This window comes from Blennius ocellaris (genome assembly GCF_963422515.1).
Source record: "Blennius ocellaris genome assembly, chromosome: 8".
Lineage (NCBI taxonomy): Eukaryota > Metazoa > Chordata > Actinopteri > Blenniiformes > Blenniidae > Blennius > Blennius ocellaris.
Genome location: NC_137657.1, coordinates 18,597,335 through 18,618,038, shown reverse-complemented (window position 1 = coordinate 18,618,038; position 20,704 = coordinate 18,597,335). Strand labels below are relative to the sequence as shown.

General features: G+C 40.6%; 1 protein-coding gene across 1 annotated transcript; it reads right to left on the bottom strand.

Annotated features, from left to right (window-relative positions):
* Positions 1-732: 732 nt before the first annotated feature.
* On the bottom strand, positions 733-10,569 carry azi2 (5-azacytidine induced 2). The gene is made up of 8 exons (XM_080500927.1): positions 10,435-10,569; positions 8,582-8,835; positions 7,842-7,958; positions 7,520-7,619; positions 7,200-7,333; positions 6,807-6,871; positions 5,547-5,671; positions 733-2,946 (listed from the first exon to the last, which is right to left on the bottom strand). The coding sequence occupies exons 2-8, from the start codon at positions 8,798-8,800 to the stop codon at positions 2,507-2,509; spliced, it is 1,200 nt and encodes a 399-aa protein (XP_080357053.1). The 5' UTR covers positions 8,801-8,835; positions 10,435-10,569; the 3' UTR covers positions 733-2,506.
* Positions 10,570-20,704: the final 10,135 nt, after the last annotated feature.

Genomic DNA, 20,704 nt, shown 5'->3' with positions numbered 1-20,704 from the left:
TCGGCCACTTCTTGTTTGAAGTCCTTCTTTCAGGTGCCTGGCTGTCTGAGGAGGCCCTGGTTGCCCTCTGCCTTTCTGGGATCCACTGGGAACACTCTGTGTGAGTTGTCTTTAATGTTTTACAGCATTCAATAAGTTAACCATGAAAAAAAAAACATTCATCCATTCATCCTTTAGCCATTATGATCATTAACACTTAAATGCTTGAAAATTAGAAACTTGTAAGTGTAGAAATAACTGAAAAATCCATTTTAAAATCCTGATGATAAAGCAGGAGGTTTTGCAATTCGAGGCACGAGTGGGGCAAAACGATGGCTATTGCGGAACATGCACCATATATTGGAAGTATGATTGGAAGTCTCATTGCCTGTACCCATTCATCCATCTTCTGTTTAATCCAACGCAGGGTCAGAGAAGGATGGAGCTGATCCCGGCTCAATATGGGGATAAGGCAGCGTAGACTCTGACTGGCAGTCCATCACAGGGCAACCACTGAGAGAAAAACACACCTCCAGGTAATTTACACTCACCAGTCAACTAAAAACAGGTTTTTGGACTGTGGGAGGAAACAGATGTACAACCAATGGACAGGCAGAACAAGCAAACTATCAAATCAGGCACGTTACCGCTAAAGTTAACAAAAACAACAAAAAAAAACCATGATGCAGACAGGTGCCTTCATTTCATTCATTTAATTGATCATATTTACAAACAGTCTGAAGTGCAGTAAATCTAAAATATAATCCATATCTACTGTACATTGCATTTTGGTTTGCAAATTGTTTACAGAAGTATGAAACTACTGCTGTAAAATAATTCTTCTTAAAAATCAAGAACATAAAAGACCACAGTTATGAAACAGATTGCAGTATATGGAGGAAAGAAAACAAAAACAACACAAAACCTTGTTTTTTTTTTTTTTTTTTTTACAACCATGGGCCTTGTGCTTTGTGCACCTCTATGTCAAGTCACAGCTCACATTTCTTCAGGTTTACACATTATTGTTGCGCCACCAGTGAGAGAGCTCCTACATCACATCACAAGTCTTGTGGGTGGGGCAGGAGAAAAGAAAAAGGAATTAAATAAAAACCTATTCTTTGGAGTGCAAAAACCATGTTTGGCAGAGTACTGAAGCCCACCATATACATTTCTACAATATGCACATTCTTCCTTTTGTGTGTCTTATAAGCTAATATATTTAATTTGTACATCCTTCAGATTATCTGACACTCCAAAAGAGAAATCAATTACAAACTTCCCTTATCACTTAACAGCAGGATTAACATCAGCACAGTGCAGAGCTTCGGTATGTTTTCTATTATTGAAAATGTCCAAAAAATCTTGATTCAGCCTCATCGTGAGCTCAGTATACAGGGGAGTATGCAGACCACGTTCCTTCAAAATGGAAAGTGGAAAAAGTTCCTTCAAAGCTAAATTCTGTAGTCTGGGGAAAAAGGAATATGTGACAACAGGCAGGTTTAAAGAAGCTTTCCAAACAATTAAGATTTTAACTTTCACCTTTTCTGGAGGAGCCGAGATTGGAGTGGTTGCTTTTCCAGAAAGCATTAACAGCGTATCTTTGACCATACACACAAATAAATTTCAAATACGGCTTTCTCAAATATGATTCAGTAAGCATGGATAGATTGAAAGCCGACCATGATATAATGAATCCATATGTACTTTGTGGGGGGAGAAATAAAGGTTTGAATTTGGTATTTGTTAAAATGTTGGAACCAAAATATCAGCAATTATCCTACAGTTGCAGTATGTCTGTCTCCATCACAGTACAAAAACAAACACATCGAATCCTTGTACCAAGACATCTCCGTCACGTAATCATGACACAAACATGGGACTATGTATCTTGTATAATTTACAGTGATCGAATGTAAAAAGACTTGCATTGGAGGGAGCACGGGTATACAAATCCTAGTACTATGCTGTGGCTCCGGCCGTCACTGGCCACAGTATATGGAGAGAGAGAGATAGAGAGAGAAAGAGAGGCCCTTTGAGCTCTATTAGGTTTATTACGATGAGATACAGATCTAGGCGGGCGAAGGATTCCCACACACCGATCTGCACACACAGGCACACTGTTTGATGCACGTATATATAAACACACACGCAAATTAAACTGCTTGTATGCATGCTTGCGCACACTTATGCATGTGCATACAAGGACACATACACATGGACAAACTATTCTGTTGAGGGTCGGTCATCAAATTTTCCTCTGCAAAGTCAGGTAAGTTCACCGATGCGGTGTGCAGAGATGGCATTTCAATGAGATTAGTCTTTACCTCGAGAAAAAAAAAAAAGGCCTCTTCTGGCCTCTGTTAGATCCCACAACCAGTAGGTCCAGTCTCAATCACTCCGAAGGAGTGGTGTTTTCAACTTAAGGCAGGTTAGGTGGTAGCTATGTGGCAGGGTCGGAGAGTTCACTTATTCTTCCATTCAATTATTTTCCACCCAATTTCATACTGTGTTTGATCATTTATCTGTCCTAATAGGGCTTGGCCCACTCTGTATTTGGGCTTCTGGGACTGCAGTTCCCCATTGAGGACGAGGAGTTGGACGCAGCGGAGTGTCCCTCCCAGAACATGGCATCACTGGGCTTGGGCGGACTGGGGAAGGATCGCGAGCTGTCGTCCAGGGAGGCCTGGTTTATAGGAGGCGGGGGCAACACCACGGAGCAGGTATCACTACCAAGCAGAGCCTCTCCTGAGCAGCCCGGAGAAGGCCAGGGACCGTCGTACCAGCAGTCTTCCCTCAGACTGTCCGGCAGCAGGTTTCCCGACTGACCACTGACTGGTGGGCCGGGACGGCCGGAGCATGAGGGGAGTGGGGGGGCACTAGGGGGACGAGGCACTGACGCCCGGGGGACTGGGTGGTTGTTGTTCTTTTCCACATCATCCAGACACTGGATTGGAACCGTTGAGGCAGCTAGACAGAGAGGAGGATGGGTAGGATCCAGGGAAAAACAGAAAATGAAGGACAACGAAGATTAAAATAAAAAAATAAAAAAAGACAGCAGCAGATGTACAAAGAGTTTTAGAATCATTTTGTATCTAGTGAGACCTGTATACACCGACTGGTAATATTGTCAAACTTGCGTTTCATTTATAGCAACGATTCTGTATGTTTTTGTTTTAACGGCGCAAACCCCTTTTGAGGATGGAAATATTTAAAGAATTATCTTGTCTGTAGCATGTTAACAGTCTTTACACCTTACAAAATCTTCTAAACACATATTTCCTCAAAATAAGTTGGACTTAAAAATATTTGACATGTAATAAAAATCATTTTTTACTTTCACTCTTGAAACAAATATCTTTGTTAAGCATCGTCCCCTGACTTTAACAGCCGTGTCAAAATTGGCATTGATTTCTATCTCGTATTGTAAAATTGGTTTTCATATTGAAGACCAAATGTCCTGAGTTTTAATTATGTAACGTTTTTCTTTCAAGTATTTCAATGGGATATTTAGAGACAGCCAATTTCTATATGCACCTAAACTCAAAAACACTAAATCACCAGAGATTAAAGAATTATGAGTAAAACAGTCTGTTTATTATCCATTTTTAATGACTATTAATACGGTAATATAACAACTTTTAACATTATTTATTTGTGAAAATTTGATATGACTTAACATCCATGTTGACTTCCCAGAAAAAGTAAAGAATGGTGAAATACTAAAGAGTAAAATATATTTTTTGTAAATATCTTTAATCCTCTTGTTAATATTGTTGTAAAGGTTTTACAGAAATGTTAAAATCCACCTGGCGGCATAAATGAAGGCATCTGTTTTTTCTTTTGATAGATTAAAAATGAATTTATTTGGCACAATGATCACACCTCTGCGTTTGTTTACACGTGGATTAAAGTAGAGTTTGTAAAGACATGAAATAATGCTAAAGGTGCGTTCAACAAAGCCTTTTGATCTCTAACTGGCTCAAGACGGAGCAGTGAGATAGAACTTTCACACTGAGCAGCAGACTACGTATTGTACAAGAAAAGCCCTGCACAATGTAAATGCCACTGCCTGTGAATCAGTAAATATTCCCCCAAATAATTAGGTTTTGTTCACGAAACAAAAGCTTAATCAAGCCGACTTCTATGCATACACAAAGCCCGTCTTTATATTTTGCATATCCGTACACAAGTCTCACACACACATCGCTGCTTTGCTATCAAATCATCATCTTGAGCGAATAATAAAGTTTAAATGAGAGTGTCTGCTCCCGCTTTGTTTCCATACCTCTCCTTCCACACATCATCTATCCATCCATCCCTCCCCGCTATGCTTCCATGTGAAGGTCTCCTGAGTCTAGGATTTGAATAAAAGTGATTCCAAAGGAGGAACATTAGAAGAATACAGATGCACAGCAGGACTGAATAAATACATGCCCCTCTCCTCCCTCTCCCTATTCTTTGCCACTCCTGCTTTCCCTATTTCACTCTATCCGCCTCATCAAAGTCACAGGATTACTCTCTTATTCAGTGGAATAAATAGGCAAAGATTTATTTTCTTGCCATATTTCGTTCTCTAATTTTCACCTCCAGGTCTCCTGTTCTGACACTCTGAGGAACCGACGCCAGAGGTAATCCCTCCTAAGGGTAGCATACATCGTCTCAGAGGGAGGGGAACAGAGGCAGAGAGAGAGAGAGAGAGATCATTTCATCATGTCCTTTAACAAAGTGTTTGAGCACTTTCACAATATCTAGTCTTATCACTCTCTTATACAAAGTGCAACGAGAAGTCCTCTGAGTGAGGAGCACTTCTTTACAGAGGCGCTGCTGGAACTGAACAGAAGCAGGCGGTAGAAAAGCGAGCTGCAACGTGGTGCAGTCTTTCGCACGCTTGTGTCCTCGTGAGAATGTACCCGGTTAGAGTTTAGAATGGACCAGGGTTTGCAAGTTTCTCCTTGAGTGTGGCGCTTTTCTCCAAATAATCCAGTTTCCTCCCACAATCCAAAACATGAATTTAATTGATGACACTCAATATTTCTCGTAGATGTGAATGAGATGTGGTTGTCTGTCTCGGTTTGTGTCCTGCTCTTCAGGGCAAATCCTGCCTCAGGGCCGGGCTCAGAATGGACATTTGTCGAACTCTAGTCAACTAAATCAAATCATAAGTTACTCAACCAATGATGTTGCAAGGTTTCATGCTGTCTGCAATTTACGCAAAGGATTGGCGTCACTGAAGTTTAAGATCGTTCTTTCAGTTATTACAATTATTTGTTGTCGAGCAAGATTATTCTCAAACGGTATGGGGAAAATACACACGAATACAGGGTAGGTAAATAATATTGATGAAGGGGCCTTTCGGAGTGGATTTTTATTGATTCATCTAGCACGCAAACTACCCCCCCCACCCCCCACCCCACCCCCACACTATACGTACAGGAGTGGTATGAAAGAAAGCAAAGGAGCAGAGATGTTTGTTATCACATACACGTGGATCACACACAATAATTGGTTGATCTTTAATGAAAAAAACAAAACAAACAAATCTGAACTCTGCCACATTTGTGTCTCACCTTGTCTTGTCTCATTGATTAAAGGCCTGAGTTTCCTGATCAGGTCTGTTTGGTGCTTCAGCTCTGAATGCAGACGGTTGACCTCACGGTACATCGACTGGTACGACTGCTGCATGCTTCTCTCTCTACAGGTGAGAGGAACATTTAACGTAAACATTACGGGGAAGATTTCAGATTTCCTCAGTTTCTGCTTTTATAAAAAAATAAAAAAAATAAAATACAACCTTTGACTGGATCTCACACGGTAAAAATCCTTTATAACCGTGTGTCCGACAATAGCTTATTGTTTCCTGATGGCACCACCATACAGAAGTCTGGTAAATGCAAATTTCATGGGACACTTGAACAAAGGAGCTCAATTTAATTTAATCTAATTTAATTCTAGACATTGCTGGAGCAGCTTCTTTCCTGTGATAACTGTATTCCTGCAATAGGATTTGCTACTTTGCTGACACGCTTAGCACCATCACTGACTGTGCTGATATGGAGCCTCGGAGTTTCACAGGTGCTGAGCATAAATCACTTAACAGCATAAAATCACTATGGCACATTTACAGCACATTTGAGGTTTGCAAGGAAAAAAAACTAAAAGGTAATCTCAATTGATGTAATCACCTAGAAACATTGAACAGGATGAAAAAAATATATATATTTGGAAATTTGGAGACTGAAATGCTTAGAATCTGTCCCATCCACACATTATGCGTAGATGCAAAATCTCATCAACACTTCCTTTACGTTGTAACACCTGTATCAGCCGACAAAACCGTGAAAAGAAAGCCAGCACAGTGAAACAAAGTCATTTTGTAATGTTAAAACCGAATGAACTACAAACCGAAGTCCCCTTAAATTACACAAAATCCTAATTTACAGGACACACAGACAATTAGCACAAACCTTTCACAACCTAAATCATACCACGATTTTCAATGATTTCTCCCAAATACAATGTCACAGTTTAGCAGACAATGTTTTTTTTTAAGGTGATTGGCAAGTCTAAAGATCTGTGATGTGCAGATGTATAAAGCGGCACCCTCCTCTAGTGGCCAAACAGAATAAGTACAATCTGTGGCGGAAGCATGTGCCGTTTTATAGCTGTTCAAAAAGAGAAATATGCCACAACAAATGTCCATTAAAATTACAATTTGTAGACATTTTGTCAACAAAATGCCAAACTACTCCAGAGATGCAATTTTATTTTTTTACTTTTTAAAATGGGGAACAAAATAATCAGTTACTCTTCAAGCATTTGTTTCATACCTTGTATTGTATTTTGCGTCACAAGTCTGATCCAAGTCCGGTCCGTTAAGGCCGAGGGGTTCCTCCTAAAACACAGTTATGTTATTATGTTAACGGGAAAATCCTCATTACAAACAAAAGCAGGCCTCTTCGGGTCTTGTTCATACTGCAGCGCACCCCTTAATGTGTTGTTGCTCCAAATGTGTCGCCATGAAGTTCAGCAGAAAAGCCTGATTACTGCCTATTTTGATGCAGTTACATATTGAAAGCATGCAGAATGGAAGTTCTCTAGGATCACGACTCGACACCTCCGATCCCCATTATTCTTAAAATGGGTTTTTGGGATCTCGTTCCACGTCAGTATCTCAGTTTCAGCATCTGTTTCCACTGCTCTTTCTTCTCACACAAACTTACCACACTCTTCTCCAGCAGTCGGCTGTTCTCCAGTGTCACTCTCTCCAGCTCCTCCTGCAGTTTGATGATCTTAAGCTCAGTGTTGGCCCTGTCTACCTGCCAGTAGTCTTGTGGGCTGTTCAAGCTCTTCATCACTAGACACACAAAGTTTAAATGTACATGAATACCCGACACATGTAGATACACAAATCGATTCTTAGAAGTGGCTTATTGTTGTCTAAATATCTGGCCAACGTCTCATTTTTACAGTGATATTTGACGAAGGCGAGAAGGGAAGTAGAGTAATTCATTTTAAGAAGGTTTGTGTGTTGTACCCGTACCTTGGCTGATATCCATCTCTGTCCTCAGCTGAAGCAGCTCCAACTCTTTGGCCTGAAGCTGCTCTGTCAGCAGCCGCTCACTCTCACTCTTCTCCTTTTTCTGAGACAGAGACAGAAGGTGAGAGAGGGAGAGTCAGTCAGTACTCCTGCCAGTGCAAAAAACTGTCTTCCAGTTGAAATTATAAGTAGAACTCTCTTCATTCTCTGTAAACTTAATAATGATTAGTGTTTTTTTTTTTCTTCCTGGTTTGCAACATACTTGATCTTTGTGCCTGCCTGTAGTTTCAGTTTGTGGGATATTTAGATAAGTCAGTGAACGCACCAGTTTGTTAAGCTCCATCTGCAGGTCCTCCTTCTCTATATAGATACCTCGGTAAGCGCTGAAGGCCTTGTTCACATACTGGGGACCCTCTGATGGAGGAGCATCTGGCCTGAAGTGCTAAAGAGAAGAAAAAAAAGATAATGTCACAAAGAAGTAAGTGTTGTTTTATTTCTTCCACCTGTCAAAGCACCAGTGTATAAAGCAGGGTTTTTAATTAAGCATGTGGCTACAGGTCAGTTACATGCCAATGTTTTCACCTTTGACTACCGATCCGAATTTAAAACCTTCATCTTTTTCCATTTACCATAACTGCATTTCAGGAGCCTTTCTGCTCTGCTGTGTTTTACTCCAGTACAATGTCTGCCCGTGCCAGAATTTTTTTCAGCCCTCCTTTCTGTATTAGAGTTGGTTTATTCCTCATTGTTCTACAGCCTTGACTATAAGCCAACAATATTAATGATGCTGGCATGCAGACTCCCACAGGCAAGTATTTTGCAGTGTCGTGTTGAATATGCTGACTGTTTCCTCAACTTTTTCCAAGCACTTTTTGTTCGCCCATAACTCTGATGTCCTGCACAGAAAATGCAGATTTCATTCATCATGTTCCACAGCTCTCTTTCCAACTCCAATATCAGCCAACAGAATAACTTCTTTTGATTCATTTAAAAAAATCTTTATGAAACTTTCAATGTTCATTGTCAACACCCTACCCCAAAACATGCCATTGTATCCATCTATACCTTGTCCTCTAGTTGTTTAACCCTCTTCCTCAGTAGGGTGTTCTCCCGCTCTGTGTCTCTTAGCCTCTTCTTGATGTCCTCGTAGGCCGTGACCAAAGCGAAGTGGGAGGCAACAGACTCATCGCCGGCACACACTGAGACAGGACTCTCACCAGCAGCGGTGTAGGCAGTCTCATGTTTAAGGATGCAGATGTCATCATCCACTGCCAAGGGCTCCATGTCTGCACAGGCCTACTCTGTAGCAGATAGAAGACCTATAGATGGCAAAAAAAAATATGATTGTATTTTTAAGCACATCCACGTAAAATAGACAGTATGACAATAAGTAGAGCAAACAACATCCCAGTGCTTACATTTGTGCACTTTTCACAACACAATGACCATCTGTAGGCGGCACTCTCCTCTCGTCTCGAGGTTACCGAGAGATAGTCTGCTATGTGATTTCACTACTGCACAGAAACTAAATCAAAATTAATCTGGTTTTTCTGAGCATTAACTATGAAAACATTGACTTTTTGGACTATAATTCACTTGTGTAGATGATATTGGCTGTAAAGGTTGCAAATTGATAACATTAACAAATGCATTCTGTTCAATTATTGTGTGAACAGTACGTCTCAAGAAATCTAAACCATGTAAAAGTGTTACACAGCAAAAATTGTCAAGCTTAGCAAATATTAATAAAAATAACCTAAATCATTGTCAAAATAGCAAAAAAAGACAATCACAAACAAAAGACATACATTTGAGTTTACATTCTTCTTCTTGACTGCAGAGACAGTTTTTGTTTTGTTGCTTTGGCAGGTTGTCTATTATTCACAAAACACCTAATACTTCATATTCTAAGAATCTTGTTACTGGTGTGACTGTATGATGTATGAAAGAATGTTAATCCATGAAATAGTCAACTGCAGTTTAAAATACAAAGAGCCCTGGAGAGCTTGGATTGTTGAGTGGATAATCAGGTACTGAGCAATGCAAGACATTCACAGACAGGTTTGTGACACCCAGCAGATTCACATATCGAGAATAACACACACACACACACACACACACACACACACACACACACACACACACACACACACACACACACACACACACACACACACACACACACACACACACACACACACACACACACACACACACACACACACACACACACACACACACACACACACACACACGAGGTTAGTGTGTTTTCTGGGAAGCAGCTAAAGCTAGTTGATGATGTCAGCATGCAATGATGCAGCAAACACACAGCAGCCAAGTTTATTGCCCTGAAGGCAAAAGAAAAAGTTTTCGTGCGTGCACATCAAGACAAACTAAAGCAAGTCGAGCCGCTCGCTTCACTGGACGACCCTTGATGTGAAATACAAAGCGACCTTAAACAACAACTGAAAACGAAAGTCAACGAGAAACCAAAACAAGATGTCAAGGGCGTCATTTTGTTTGACTTCATTCACTGTAAAATGAAAGCGCGTGACGAACAAACTCACCACGGCAACGTGCAGTCGCGATGTTGTACAAAGGAGGACTAAAAGTAGCAATAATCGACTTGTAAACAATCAATAGATCCCGTCTGTGTGCGACGCTATCGTTAAAAGTGCTAGCTTCCGTGAGCACCTTTGACAGTCGAAAAACAGCAATTCGAGACACTTCTCAATTATTCTCCGTAGACGGCAACACACACATTAGACAGTGACTCTAAAAACAGAAAGAGAAACGTGAAGAGCGACGGCGATCGAAATGATCGATCTGTTATGATGATAACAGCTAGCGAGGGCTAGCTACCATTCTGAGGCTCGGTGAAGCGAAAGCAGTCCAGCGTCTTTCAGTGTTCCACTAACCGTGTTAGATGCTCGTTTCAATTCGGGGTGAGACGGCCACGTAGGATTATCATTTATTCCTGGATGGAGGAGAGCTATTTGCTGGAGGAAAACAAAGAAAGGAGGCTGGAGCCTCGCTCCGTCTCTGAACTGACAGCTGAGAAAACAAAAACTTCCGGGAGTCACCCGCCTGTACCGGTTCTTTCAGAATAAAAGCACCGGGACTCCTCGATGCAGAAACGAGGCAGATCAGATCGGACACATGCAAAGAGATCGAAGATAGCTCTTGTCATCAGAACTTTTTTATTTAAGGTGTGAACTGATGTAATCAACAAAAAAAAAGTCTGAAAGACATTTGACCAAGTGATGAGATGATCTATGTGACAAATCCTTGAAAACACACTCGCACACACACACACCCACACACGCGTGTATATATACAAGCAAAAAAAAAAAAAAAACATGATCAAGCGTCCTTTTGGGTTTGTTTCTTAAAGTTGTAGCAGATAGAAATGACCCGAGCTTTTATATATTGCTGGACTTTGCGTCTGACTTTTGAAACACCAACAGGTGAACACCTTTGGGTCTCCATAAGCTGAAGCCCCCACAGCCTGGACCAAAGTGCTGGAAATCTCCGAAGAACACCTAGTGTACAAGAGTTTTCTCGGGTGGAAGTTGCTGCTGGTAAGCTCTGATGACTTAACAAACCATATTAATATGAGGAAATCCAATTATACGTAAACATTAGCTTAGCTCTCCAATGAGCTTAACATCAATTACAAGCACCCTCTTTCTGAGTGTTTTGAAAGTGTTTTAGTACTTTAAACAGTTTGGGGATAATAGTTGGTGCCCAGTTAGCTTCTAACTGGCTTGTAACCACATCGGCGTTAACGGAAATTTCCCGTAATGAAATGGTTTCGCCAACGTTTCTCTTGTAGGTCAGTGCAGTTTAAGAAGCCTCACGAGTAGGCCGCAATGAGAATGAAAACATTGTTTATCTTAGTATAAAATCAAGACATTACAATGGGGGTAGAAATTGCTTTGTTACTGTTTGAGCAAATACTTTTTTTGTACTTTTTTTGTTCACGATTTTAACTAAATTATTAAACCACAGGAAAGAAATTATAAAAACACATCAAGATCATAAAAATATATCCTCATTCAGCAATTTGGTAATGCAGTAACTTTTGATTTTCAAAAGGTTCAGTATGGGATTGGTATTGGCATATTATACCCGTATTTACTGGTTATCGGGTCAATACCAAAACTTGCAGTGTAGCGTCATTATTCCAGACTCATTCATAGGATTCATGCAATCCATGCTTCAATTGGTCACAGCTGTTGGGCACGTGCACATTTTGGAGGTGGTCATTATGCTGTGGTGGGATGGATTTCATATATACATATATAAAAGTAAGATTTATGATATTAAATTCTTTCCTTTTTTTTGTTTTTTCTCTAGAAGAATCTGCCAAGGTCTGCAACATAACTTGATGGCTTGCAAAGAAGATGAAGCCAGCAGGTTGTTAAATGACAATTACTGTGAGTCTATCAAATTTATTTTTACTGATTTCCATTTCATTGTGCGAGTTTTGATTTGTTTGTTATGTCAAGCTTTTCAGATTGGGAAATGATTGTAGCTGTACCTTTATGGTTTCATAAATATTTTTATTTATTCAAGTTTAGCATTTGTCTTTGTTTGAGACTAATTATCACTTAATTTCAGGTTTCATTTTCACCATGCATAGAAGGAAGTAGCTTTTCTTTTTCCAATACACACATTTTTCTTATTTTCATGAATGTCTACGTGCATGTATGCCTTGATTGTCGATGTACTGAACTGCACATTTGCTTTTTTTAAATCTGAAATATGATTTTGTAAATTTTTCAGCACTAAGCTAATTGCACGGTTGGTGCTGTGTCACAGCTTTAACAGGTTGTGTTTAATAATTTGCATTTTCTCCTCTTTAAAAAGCCATTCTGGACTGGGCCTGGTTTAACTGGGACAATATCCTATGGATGTGTGTGTTCATTCTGTTGCAGTGTTGTTTGAAACAAACTGTCTAATGGAAGAAATAGAGGAGATGATTCATTGGTGTTCATCAGTAAACCACTCTGACCAGAGAGAGCACAGAATGGTACGTTTCCTGGCAGGGAAGTGAATTCTCAAGCATCCCAAAGCCTTTTTTTTATTGCTAGTCAATTTTCTTCAACCACATAAAAAAAACCCCAAACAACTTTACTTCTTTCAGGCCTCTTCACCACATGGCTTCTTGAGGCTTCACTTCCTTTGTTTTACCTTTCTTTCCTAATTCTTCCACTGACATTACAACTCTGACATCATAGGTTAGTCGAGAGCTCTATTGGTTGTTTTCATTTCATGTTGTCTTCATAGGACATGACGAATCAGATAGGACTAATACATTGGCTCTTTAATGAGGTCAGAAGTTGTTGGGCTACATGAGTTTTCTCCAGTTGCATAGCAACACAGTTAATTTGCCCTCTTAGCTCTTTGTATACGTAAACTGAATTCCCATCAACATAAATTATAGTTGACACAGAGGCTGACTGCTTAAATATAACTCTGCAGTCTATGCCAAGCCTTTTTCAGCATCATTTACTGTACATGGTGTTCTATCAAGGTGATCAAGGATCAATCAATATTAGTGATTAAATATTTTGCTGCTGTTTGCTCAAAAAAACAAACAATTTTGCTCTGACTTTGGGCAAAAGATAAATGAAACCTATTCCATTAGGAATAGAAAATAAAAATAATGTTTATATTTGCATACATTTGCATAAATTAAAGCTTTTCTTAGTTAGAAACGTTGGTAAAAGTCAGATTTCTAACAGCTTCAACAACCACTTGGAGTTGAAGCACAGTTTGTTGCAACTCCCTCTCATTCTGGCTGCAGCCCACTTTGATGTTGTTTCCCTCCTACACAGGTAACTACGGTCTCAGTTGATTCTCTAACAAGGAGAAGGGCAATTCGCGGAAGACCTTTGTGTCTCGCAGCCTAATTTGCTATGTGGTGCTAGAAGACTGGCCAAGCTCTGGATGAGAGGGCTGTTTATAGATCAGATGTCTTTCTGGAAGCTTTGAATCACACATGGCTGCTCATAAAACAGATCAGAAAAATATACGCCTTTTTTATCGCGCTCTGTGAAAAACTGTATAGCATTAATCTTGCTATTATTATAGTTGGTAAGGCATACATAGCATGCACAGGGTTCACTAATGGTGGTGTGTTGTCACAACAGATTCAGCAGCAAGAGGACCTGCAGGATGGAGAGGTCTTGATTATAGAGGGCTTCTGGTTTGAGAGTGCGGCGAGCCTGGAGGAATTGCAGAGGCTGAGTTCACGATCTGGGGCAGGAAAACACCAGCGTGACGAATGACTGATGGCTTACTTGCTGGGTTCATTGCACAGGACCATCAAGGTGAGATGGCTGACGGAGGTAACAGACTGACACTCAATACTAACAAATGACATGATGATGGGAATGAGGCTTGCAATTTGCTGGTGTTTGTCATTGCAATGGAGGGAATGAAGCAAGATGTCAGCTGGTTCAAGTTTTTGTTTCAGTAGATGTTCCAGTTGTTTTTCAATGCTGTTAAAGTTGTTGATTCTAGGAATAATTGTATTAGTGAGAGCATCGTTGAACATTTTGAATTCTGGACATGTGTTTAGTCTTCAGAAAATGGAGTTTGAGTGTTTAGGAATCTGGATTTTTTTGTCAGGCTAATTTAAGATGTTTATTTAAATTATTCTGTCACTGTTGTCCAACCAAGCATGGTGCAATTTCATATTGTTTTAAATTGTGGAGATGTACAACACTTTGTTTCAACCATAGTTTCTAAATAAAAATGGTTAGGTATGTTAACAATTTCCACATTCGTCTTGTTTTTTAGTAACATTTGTATAATCTGTAATACACATAGACTTAAATAGAAAATTCCTAATTTGTAAATAATGTGAGCACAGTGAGAATACAAATGATTTGTCGTGCTTAACAAAGCATGCATCGCCCTGTTGTTTGGTTCTGAAATGAACGGAAGCCTGTTAGTCGATTAACAATTTTCAGAGCATCAACATAACCAATTAACAAACTCCCTATTAGAATGTCAGATGAATGATTAAACCCAGAAGTTTACTAAGCATTAACATACTAAACAGACTGACATAATATATGCAAATAAGGCCATTATTATGCATGTGCTAGTTCATTGCCCAAATGAAGTGCTTGTTTGGAGCACTCGGGATATGTTTGCAAGCATGAGCTCTATGACAACATATTACAGAAATAATGGTCACTTTGAAGATCTAATTAGTCTTACATTTGGCCAAAAGTTATAGTAGTTACAGGAATGCAAAGAGAGCTGGAAACAGAATTTGCGGACATTCAAACACTCTAAAGGAGTCCCCCTCCATATTTACAAGAACAGGATTGATGATTTGACAATGAATTGTTTCGACACACATTGTAATATGCAGCCTCATAGTCACATCGGGCACATAAACATATGCGTCCTGTAATCAGGCTGAGTGGTGAAAAAGTGGAGAGAAAAAAGACATTTCACAGATGCTGAATTCGTGATGACTGGAGGTGCAGATTGAGTGTTGATTGTGATGGGGGGGGTTTTTTGTCCTAAAGTGCCATATGAATTATTGATGTCACAGCTTGTATGATTAGACCATGATGTTAACAGAGTCAGCCAGGAACATACGAGCAACAATCAGTCACTTGGACCTCAATCATTTGCGATCTGAGCCTCTTTGAGCTGAAGCGAGTTCAGTCACCTCTTGTAACAAACTGTTCTGAGTGGTTTCGCTTTGCTTGATAGCTGATTGTTTGCATGGCGATCTTGTGTCTGTTTCTGACATAAACATCTGCTGCTTGAAAAGCTCAACTGAGGGAATGGAGACTTGAACCAACAGCAAACAGATGTCTGCCGTGATCCTTTTCTACCAGAAGAGGCTGCTGTTTCTTATTTTTTGATTCGGCCTTCAGCCTCGTGCATTAGGCATTCATTTATGGTGGTTGACAATGAGACATTCAAAAGCACATGAAAGCCACTCCAAAGAGGTAATGTAGCTGAAGGTTGGAGTCTTTACTTGTTGTCTTTTACAGCCTTTTAAAACCCTGAGTTGGACCAAATGGAATTAGGTACAGACACACAGAGCATACCCACCTTTGTCTCATGGAAAACTAGAACATATTCTCCTATTATTAATCACCAGTGAGACACGTATGGATGATGAGGTCACTGTATACCCTCTGTGATCCTTTTCTCTGCAATATAACACCCCATCAAGTACCACTGCACTACTGCAGTTAAAGTTAAGATCAATGATGCCAGTGGTATGGTCATATATCACACTGCTGTCTTTGAGTTGTTTCACACTGCTGAACTAAACTGCACCAACACAAATTACACCTACTGTAGACATAACCTCACTATTTCTCTCACTCCCTCTCCATTTCACAGCACCGTGGAAGACAGCTGCGGATTGCATGTGGTGAAGGCTTATTGCTTGGCGTGTGTGTGTGTGTGTGTGTGCGTGCGTGTGCGTGTGCGTGCGTGCGTGCGCGCGTGTCATTAAGTCTCTTCAGAGATGAGAGTAGGGGCTATATTTTGACAAAGACGCTTGATGAGAAAGTGACTTGAGCAACAATTCTGTACACAACTGTATCACACACTGTGCCACGTGCAAGATGCTTGGCCTTGAAGCTTCTTCCCTGCATGCGGAGTTCAGGAGACCTCCACTGGTCAAAGGGTTCCTGCCTAACTGACGGCGTGTTTTTTTTTCTTTTTCTTTTTTTTCTTGTTTGCATTTGAAGTGTACTTGCTTACTTACTGATTCATTACAGGCTCTGAAACTCTCCTGCTCAATCAGGAGCTGGCCTTCTTCGCGTGGCACAGAGGTCAGACGTATCCAAGGACCCGCTTTGTGTGTTGCTACAGCAGAGGGCATCCCTGTAGACTGGGGGCGCATAGATGCAGCAGGGTATCCAAGGCCCTGCCTTTGTTTTTGCCGAGCCAATTAGAGAGAGATAGCATCTGCTGTGAAAGGAGAACAATGGCTTGTTCACTGCGTTTCAGTCTGAGTGTATATATATATATATATATAAGTGTGTGTGTGTGTGTGTGTGCATAAAGTTTGTGTGACGATTTCGCGGAAGGCTTACCTAGTATGCGTTTTCTTTAGCTACAGTATATGAACATGTGTTTTGAATAGCAATTGGAGAGAGGCGTATTGTATACAGCCGAAGAGAGGAAAAAGAAAATGACGGCCTACAAAGTATGACCGACAGCATACGGCTTCATCCGCTGTGATTCATTTAGGCCCTCTCACATACACACATATGCATGCACAGGAAGTCACCGAAGAGGCAAATATAAATGAGGGGAGCCTCCTTGCATTTGCGAGCGAGGCACATACAATGCTGTTAATTAAAAAGTCACTGCTGCTGAGTGACAGTCCGGCCTCTGCAAAGTCATCTTGTGTCTGTGCTTGGGCTTCTGTGAAAGATTTTGACAGGAAGAGTGGCGATAGTTTCACAGTTGGCCTGAAAAGTTCATCCATCCAAAAGGACTCCCAGAGGTCATTAACCCCTACCTGCTGCTGTCTTGAGTTTGAGAGTTTGATGACTCTTCTTTTTTAGCTAAGGTGTGAAAAGAGAGGTGTTAAGGATGTGTGTATGTGCCGTGTCTGTGTGATTGCCTGAGTGTGTGTATGCATGTTCAGCAGCGCATGCTCGCACCCCTGTCTTGGCCAGCCGGTGCTACCATATGGCCACATTTATCATGTATCTCGCTATTCATTAAGACTGCCCTTGCTGGCTGCAGAGGCACTGCTGGGGGCCTCAACCCCACATTCAAAACACTCTGGACAAGCGCGCTGCAGTCCGCTGTAGTTTTAGAGGTGAATTCTTTGCAATTATGCACAGTCGAACACCTTGAGCCAAAGCTTATTTTTCCTTTACCCTCATTATACATCAAAGGAAAGAGTTGATTAAAGTGCATTTTCAAACTGTTTATGAATAATTCAAACTAGCTTGTTTATCAAGTCGAGGTATCTCGTGTGCGGCTCTGCAAGGTTGCAAGGACCAAACGTCTGTGGACAGTCTCCCACGCCGTGCTGTCCTCATGTGCTGTTCATTTTTTTGGTACTTAAAATTTTAAATAAAATCCCCCATCTATTTTTGTTAAAAAAAAATGTAACTCTCTTTATTCCATATAAATGTGTCTGCTGCCTTACACCAAGTGCAATCAGAAGTTTCCCTATATTTTAGGCATCTTGCTGCTACATGCAGTGGCATATCTGATTCTACCTATTGAGGCTTTATTTTCAATGAATATAGCTCATCAAAATGTTTTGCACACATCTGCTTATATTTGTTGCAGACTTGACAGTCCACAATGATTACTAAACAACATGACATGACTTTTTTTGTAATATCAAATCCTGTACTTTCTAACTTTGTGGTTTCAAAGTGTGCACATTCAATTCTGTTGTCCTTAAACATGTTTTGTTTGCAAAAGAAAAACGTATAGTTTGACAGGACCGGTTAACATTTTCTTTATTGCTTCTACTTCAAAGGGTGCACTGATGAACATACTATTCTTGTTTCTTGATGTAACTGTTGCTCTCGATAATAATTACCACCTGTGTGGGGGATTGTCTACAGTTTGATCTCCACGCCATGTACTGCATCAGACTGTTTTGCACTCTGGATATATCCTTGTTTGCATTTGTGAGAATTCCCTTCTTGAAGGTAAAAGCTTAAATGGTCTTTACTTTTCAGACCTTCTCGTGACAATGCGTTGGAATCTCTCTCACTATTGTTAATGCTCCCTAGACAAAACAAGTAGAGTTGTGACGACCATGAGTTCATGATATATTATTGTCATGAACTCACCTTGTTGTGAGTAGAAATATTTATATTCACTGAATCTGCTATTTATATTCACTGAATCTGCTGAAATGTTGAGCGATGTCAGACCCGCTTCCCAGAGCTCTGTGGAACTTCCCACTATCCCAGTGGGGATCTCTCAATTTGACAGTATCGAGATTCAAGATGTATTTTTCCCCATTGGGAAATGGGCTCTTTCCCACCTCAAATTTCCTGATGAAAACACCAACACTTCTTAACATTGTGAATCTCCTCTGGGGATGGAGAAGGTTGATCAACATTTCGAGCATTTCAGTATGTCCAGTTCATTCATTTTTGGTAAGAAGAGAAAGAAATGAAAGGGGGAGTGATTTGCAGTGATTTATACGATGGATGGATTATCAGCCCATAGAGACTTTTTGAAAGAAGGATGAAAGAGAACTGTATTGTTGATTCTGTTTATACGTCATGTAAAGAGAACTGAAATAGTTTTGGGGGTTTTCAGATCCATTTGTTCGTTTTTCTTAGGCAATTTGTCTGTATGTGATTTTCACTTTTTATTGGTCAGTGAAAAGCACAGAGGTAGCGTGGGAGGAATGTTGCGCAGTGCTGCATCCCGGCTGGATTTGAACCAGGGATGTTGGGATTCTCACCTTTACAATTACACCCATACCAGGGTGCCTGTGACATTATCATTTTTATGGGAGTAGTCATGCCATGAGCAGTGCTGGAAAATTCTCCCCGATGGAGTCGAGGCACAGCTTGCTGGTGACGAATTGAAGAACATTAAGCCTAGCTAAAGATCTGGATGGATGTGAACTAGAGCAGGATTTGTGGTGAGCTCATTGGATGGACTCATTAGACAGCTGGCTCTAATGGAAATTGGAAGTGAGAGGGTGGAGATGGGTTATGTCAGTCCAACACCGAAAAGGCAGCTCACCAGATTTCCAAAGTGATTAGGAAAGGTGGGGCACATTTGGATTGAAGTGAGGAGGCAGTCATTTCAATGAGCTGGGAAAAATTAGAAGTAGATTATGGAAGTCATTTTGAACACAAGCAGATTGTAAAAGATGATCTTTTATTTCAACTGGCTTTACACAGCCACAGGCGAGAAGTTCTAAAAATCCTGTATTGAATTACATGTGATTTGTGCCTGTCACCATTTTCAACTACTTAAGTTGGTGCTGTGCCCTTCAACGGTCTTAACTATTGCCTCGGGTGAAGGGACTGTGAGGCCAGCTGTTGTTTCACTGCGTTTCTGTTAAGCATCAAAACATCAAACGCCAAGCATGACTTAACGGCCCTCAGAAGATCAGAGCCTGTTGTTGTGCTTGTCATTTTTATCTTGGGAAGAAATCGTTGCATTTCTCTCCTATTCTGTCGAACGCTCTTGATCCTGCTTGTCTGTCTTCCTCTGTCTCTTCTTGACAGTTTGACAGTGTGACAGTGGTGCAGAGACGTCCTCAGTCTTGTGTGGGGATGTCAGCCGGAGTGAGATGTCTGTCTTGGCACCACTGATTGCTCTGTGTGTGGGTTTGTGTGTCCATGCTCGTGTGAATGAACGCTTGTGTGTGGATCCGTGAGTCGTGCCTATGTGTTGTGTATAAAATCGGATTTGCCACAAACTCTTGCATTACTTGTGAGATTTCAGGCTGTGAGTCAGCAATCATTTATTTACTTAATTACTTTCCCGTGGGTGGATAAAATATATGGGGTGGACGAATGACCTTACCAGGATAGTTTGCAGCGTTATATAACTCAAACCATTGAAGCAGGGTCTTGTCGTTCCTTGAATTTAGCAGGATATAACTTGGGTGAACAAAACAATTTGGTAGGAGAGATGTTTCACTTAATTGGACTTACTTTCTAAATGTTTCCATGTTGCATCACTGTTGCAGGTATTCAGGACACAAACTGAAAATGGTGTTTTTCAGTGCACCGCTGCAATGCAATGAGAGGTGAGACGTAGCTACTCTGGATTCATACAAGTTTGCAGGCATCGTGCTTTAGTTTAGAGGGACAGCAGATATAGAAATGACTTCAAGCTGTGGAACAGAGTATTGAGTAGAGGACTTCAGGAGCAGCAGCAGACGGATTATTCTCGGGGTCAGGTGATGCCTTTCGCCGGCAAAATCTTTTTTCATTTGACTTTTTTTGTGAAGAAATGACATGCGTCCACATTCATTTTATTGAAATACACTTTTGTTTTTAGAAGGGTGTCTGAAGTTTAATGAAGACGACTGCAAATGATACAATTCTGTTATCATTAGTGCAAGACCATAAATGTAATGATTGCAGCAGTTGCAGACTATAAAGACTTAGATGTTCCATTTTAAAAGCTACTAACGAGCACGAGGAGCATTCACATTTTATTGCCTTTGAATCCCAACAG